Source organism: Halyomorpha halys, unplaced genomic scaffold (genome assembly GCF_000696795.3).
Source record: "Halyomorpha halys isolate HHAL.00 unplaced genomic scaffold, Hhal_1.1 Scaffold518.1, whole genome shotgun sequence".
Classification (NCBI taxonomy): Eukaryota; Metazoa; Arthropoda; class Insecta; order Hemiptera; family Pentatomidae; genus Halyomorpha; species Halyomorpha halys.
This window is the reverse complement of record NW_027110901.1, coordinates 591,913-598,092: the sequence shown is the minus strand read 5'-3', so window position 1 is coordinate 598,092 and position 6,180 is coordinate 591,913. Positions and strand designations below refer to the sequence as shown.

Genomic DNA, 6,180 nt, shown 5'->3' with positions numbered 1-6,180 from the left:
TTACGATATATATAATATAAATATATTTTGATGCACATAGATATTAAAATATAGTATTGAAAAAAATCATGTATTAAACGATTCTCGAAGTTAGATTTTATACATATATATTTATCAATTTATAAATAATAAATAAATTAATCGTTAAAGTCTCTGACTTTACCATATATAAACAAATTTCGAAAAACCTAGAAGTAAAATCAAGTCTGCATAAACCACTATTAATATATCACTAATCGATTTTATTAATATATTAATCAGTTAGTCATCAATCACTATTATAAATATCAACTATTTCATTTTCAAGAAAAATGTATATAAATATGAAGAACGTAGAATTTATTGTCGTTAATGTTTCTCTCCCTGTCTTTCAACAGATATGGCTAAAAATACTTAAGCTATTGGATAAGTTAAGCCGCTCAGTATAAGGCATTTTAAAATATATAAACAATTAAATCAAGTATTTTTAAAGAGATACATAAATAAATAATCAACCAAAATTAAAAATATATTTTGAAAAATCTTCAATTCCACCTTCCTGAACCTAATAGTATTCTTGATTCAATTTGTTAATCTCAAATATTACTATTTATAATCTTCTTTTACTGGAAAAATAATTGATATTTCAATATAAATTTTATGAAAAAGTATACAGTCAAAATTTGGCATGTAAATTTCTTGGTATAATTGACTTTGGAACTCAATGGGAGCATAAAATTAAAATAAAACAAGGCCAAAGAGATATTTTATTAACGTCTCAGTTTTAGCAGCGAGGAAGAAACTACACATAATAAACTTTATATTGTTTAGGTAAAGATATAAAACTAAAATTTACTTTTGCCTTACAAAATTAAGTTTCTCATCCATTAATTAAAAATAATACACTTATGAAATAGAAAAATTGCTGCCACATTATCCAACTATAACATATATTCCATTATAACAAGCTAATATAGTACTAGTCTTAATTAAACAAGTTGGTTCTTTATGGACTGTATGAAACTAGCTTATAATTTTTAATTCCTTGTTTTAGTGTATTTTATTTTATATTCTCGTCCCGCTTGGCCCCGCTCGACGTCAAATTACCTTCAGAATAATCTGCATAATCTACCCTCAAGTAAAAAAAGGGAGCATAAATTATGAGTTTTTAGCTAGCCCGGGGGTCAGAATACAATTATTTGGAGCCCAACCAAAACTTCGTCTTTAAATAACATTTGTACATATATCATGAAAGAGATACCGGAATTTACTGGTCGAGAGAACCAGAGAATCTGCCTTATAAGGGAGAAAAAAAAAGAATATTTTTATTTTAAATTGTATTATGTTGTGGAACGCAGAGAAGTAAAAGTATTGAGAAAAAGGTGGATAACTGTTATTGTATAATAAGAAATTTCCCTGTTTTTGCTAGTTCTTCGTACAGGAATGATAACCATGAAAAAGGACAGCGATACCCAAGAAACAACAATAGTATTAAATTATATTTATATTTTTTTAGCAACAATAACAAAAGTTATCCAAATAGTCCTAACCTTCTTTACTACAACATATTACAAGTCCAACGTTTCGGCCGATCCAAGGACAATCTTAATTTTAGTATTACAGTCGCATATGGATTTATTATAATTAATAATTACACAATCTAGTCAATTAAATATGTCCTATTTAACTAGTTTAACACTATAATTGTCCTATAACATTTAATAATTATTTCTATATTTTACAATTTTTATATTTTACTAAAATTGACTGAATTGAATGATTCATATCAAAATCGAACAAATTCAATTCAGGAAAAATAATCTAATGATAATAGTTTTAGGACTCAACTGATTTGAATTGATACAAATCATTTTGGATAATTCAGTACTTCTCCTGGCATTCAATAGACAACAGGTATATAAAATGGCAACGTCAATATAAGAGATGAAGTATACGTACTATAAGGCGGCGGGGAATAATATATGTCATTATTATAATATAATATGTGTCAATAATCAATAATATGTGTCAATATTATTGTAACACTAAAACCAACTTTGGTGATACATTTAGGGAAGGCAGTAAAAGTAATATTAGCCAGGCTGTTCGCAACCGAGGGGGTTGAGGCGACAACTTAGTAGCCTTGACTCTACAACAGCGCCGAACTTTTATTTTGTGAAATTCTTGGAATGAAAACTTGATCATCCCACTCTGGTTAGAGTCGTTAGGTTACCTATTATTGGAGTAAATGACTCACTCCCTATATCAGAAATGACCAGCTAGATGGTAAAAAAAAATAAGTTAGAAAATAGGTTAACGATTCAACATCCAATAGAACATTTTAAAATTCAAACTTATACTACTTTTACTGACATTCTAGATAGTTCCTATAATCCTCTCTGAATAACGCATTTATCAGAGGACCATTCAACTTTGAATATGTTCTGCAGGTAGCACTGCATTAAAACACGTGACCTATTTCGGTTATTTTCTGGTTTATACTCGAATATATAATGTTCAATAATATTGGCGATCTAGAGGAAATGGGGACAGAATGATAACAATTTATGCCTATTATTAATTTATAAGATGGTATATTTATTATGTTATGTATTAATGCAGTGGTTCCCAAACTTTTTGTCCTACCGTCCCAACATGTAGTTATTCATCGCCCCCAAATGCACCTGTAGCCATCACTGTCCCCCTGAATCACTGCAGCGCCCACTTTCTGAATCAATGTATTAATGCATATGTGCAGTTTTTAAGTTTGCAATATAAGTTTGTTTTTATGCACAGGAGGACTTCTTCTAAAAGACAACCCGCTGACTTGCGACTGCTCGCTGGTGTGGCTGGGCCATTGGCTGCGGCGATGGCTACGAGAGTCGCTCCTGATCCAGACAGCAGACCCAGAGATCAGCGCACGGCTGACAGGGGCGGCCCGCGAGGCGAGCTGCCGGGACCGGGACGGGCGCCGGACGGCACTCCTCGACCTCCGCCCGGAGCACTTGAGCTGCCAGGCCAGTGCACTCTCGGCCGCCTCCGGTCTCCCGCCCCCGCTCCTCCTTCCCATTATCGTTGCAGTTCTTGCCTTTAGTTGATGCGGCTCTGTCTAAAAGGTTTTCTTCTTCTCTCACTCAATGACTGAATATTCTAATGACCAACTGAATTTGGAAATACATTAATTGAAGCTGTATACTTTGTTGTATGATACATAAACCATTTTCAAATATATAACTTTCTACAAATTTGTACACAACAAAGAGAGATTCTAATATTCAATTTTTAAAATCAACTTTTGTATTATACTAAGTATTTTTCAAACATTTATAATTAGTTCTTAATTCCCACTGACCTTTGATGAAAAAAAAAAATTCTGACCTGCACTCTAAGCAACAGCTCCTTTTTTTTATTTGACTGATATTGAATAACTTGATAATAATTACCATGGTCATTACTGGTTATTAAAATAAACAGCTCTTCCTGTTTTCAATGCATGTGGATTAGTGAAACTAACAAACTATAATTACTATATATATAATCTTTTCAATTTCTCGATACTAGTATTTATTTTTAAAATAAATTAATATCCATTTAAGTCTCAAAACTCTTTATTACATCATCAACATTTCGCCCGTCCTCAAGGACAATCTAAAATATAAATTTACTCCTCACATCCAATTCTTTAAAAAACATTTTGCAGGCTATTCTGCCCAGGTCATTAATTACAAGACAAAGTACCCTATTTTGTCACAATTTCATTAATTTTTAAACTTTTGATTTTTGAACCTATCTGTGTTGATACTGACAAAATAGGGTAGTTAAGGTGTAAATGGTGTATATTATATTCAAGATTATCCTTGAGGATGGCCGAATTGGCCGAAACGTTGGACTGTTGATGATGTAATGAAGAGTGTTGAGACTTAAACGGATACCAATTAATTTATTATAAAAATATAATTACTATATTTGAAGGAGATAGACAGGGATAAGAACAATACTCGCTTTCAACTATTTATTGATTGCCGGAGTTACGACTCACAACGTAGGTTTTCATCAGGGCTCTTGTGATGGGTGGGTATGTACCCAAAGAAATTGGATTTCGACCATCTCCTTCAAATCAAAGTTTCTTACTACACTGTGGGTCGAATACCAGATCGGCCTGATGGGCATTACATGCTTAATATAAATCACAAATTTTTTTAACAATTGATTACGTAAGGGCTCTCCTACAAAAGACACTGCTTACACTATATACAAAATCATAAATAAAAAAAATTAAGGTAATATAATTAGATAAAAATAATAAATGTTAATGAGAGAGAAAAGTATACAAAAATAACGACATTCATACACCTAAAATAACAAAAAATTGCCCTCTAATGGGGAAAAAAAAGTTGATTTAGAAAAATAATGAAGAGAGAAAAAAATAAATAAAAGAGAAGTAATGCCAATAATAGGATTGATAAATATAGGATTTATAACAGGATGTCCTGCAGCAGCCTGGGCTTCAGTCTTCGGATTACAAACCTAGGAGCATCCACTGCGATTCTTTTGACTTTATTTTGAAAAGATGTGGGTCGAAACGTTAGCAATCGTGATTCTTCTTCTCCTTTAAATTCACATACTTTCGATCATAATTACTATACATCTAGCGATAATTGAATGAAATTTAAAAACTTTTCGTCTTAATCTGACGAAGAAATTTACAAAATAGCTTATGGCAGTATTCCATTCAGAATGACTCAGTGCAAATAAGTTTAAAATTAGTTATTTTTCAGGATTACCTGATTTGATAATAAATAATATAATCAATGACCGGGATAAATCATTAATCACTAAACAATCAACTATGACTCACTCAATAAAATAATTTTAATTTTATTTTATATCACCCCTTATTTCTCAACATCCTTGTATTTTTGTTTACTGTCCAATTTGTCTTTTCTAATGATCAAATCAACCTTTAAATTTAAAATCCCTATACTGAAAATTCATACATTATTTTATATCATCAAGTATTGAGACAACATTAAACATGTTATTTATGAAACTCGTCACAAGCATATAAAAATCTAAGAAGCTATTCTAGGAAAATATTTAAAATTCAAAAGTAGATAACAATATTGTAAAACTCAAAATATTCTTCATGATTGCTGCTATGGTAGCAGCATAAGGATGTTCGGTAAAAACTAACAGGAAGGGATGTCAGATTGTGTTAAGACTTGGATAAGGTAAACAGTTTAGAGGGACTATATCGAAAAGTGATCCTGATTGCTCAGACTTGACAGATTTGCTTAAGAAGAAGTAGGGCTAAAGGCTTGGGCACTAATTACTATAAAACAGGATTAGGATGTGAGCGCTGCCAGCGCCCATCAGTTACAGAGCCGGCTCTTAATGGAGCGCCATCCGCTCTCTGTCAGTATCCGCCATCTCATTCAACTTTTTTATCGAGTAACATTGAGTTTATGGATGAAATTTTTTTTTTTTTTTTGTGTATATATACACAATACAACACTTGCCAGGAACGAGGATGGGTAGTAGTTATATTAGCGAACAAAAAATGTTTTAATTTAATAAAAATCCAATCTATTTCTGACTATAATGTTATACAAATATAATTAAATTAAGATAATATTATATTCAAAAAGTTTTCGGATAGAAACAGGACATGATCTGCTCCAAAAACACCTCCATCGAATAGGCATCGTAGATTCCCCGAAATGTCCTTTATGCAACATGGTGGACATGGATGGGGACATCTTTTGGCGTGTGTTGGTCTGCAGGATGTTGAGCAAGATGCGGACCAACTAAGAGGAAGAGTCAAATTGTATTGGGCTGCGAAAAAAAAATATATTCAAAAACAGAAAAGAGTACCCCAGTCAGATACAACAATTTAATGATCCCCATAAAGGGTTATGGGTCCAGTACTTTGTAAGGAAGTACTGTTACTAGACCAACGGTTGTGCAATGAGCTGATTTTGTCAGCATCACACTCGACTGCCAGATTGTTTCCCAACTAAGGGTACCCACTTTACGCTGGATGGACCCCGAGGGTTGACTCAGGGCCATAGTATCAGAATAAATAATTATCTGTTAGAACCTGATTCGAACCCGAGCCCTTAGTAGCACAGTGCCTTGGCACTGAATCACTCCGCTCTGTGCTATTATATTTATTATTTCATTTTGACAAGCCCTGAAGAC

At 32.5% G+C, this 6,180-nt stretch overlaps 1 protein-coding gene across 1 annotated transcript in view; it reads left to right on the top strand.

Moving 5' to 3' along the window:
* The window catches only part of LOC106683789 (chaoptin), a 421,009-nt gene extending 417,773 nt beyond the window's left edge, over positions 1-3,236 (top strand). The window contains exon 8 of the mRNA XM_067048991.1: positions 2,776-3,236. Within this exon, the coding sequence (XP_066905092.1) occupies positions 2,776-3,077 (302 nt within the window). The 3' untranslated portion in view covers positions 3,078-3,236. The remainder of the gene's footprint in view (positions 1-2,775) is intronic.
* The last annotated feature ends 2,944 nt before the right edge of the window (positions 3,237-6,180 follow it).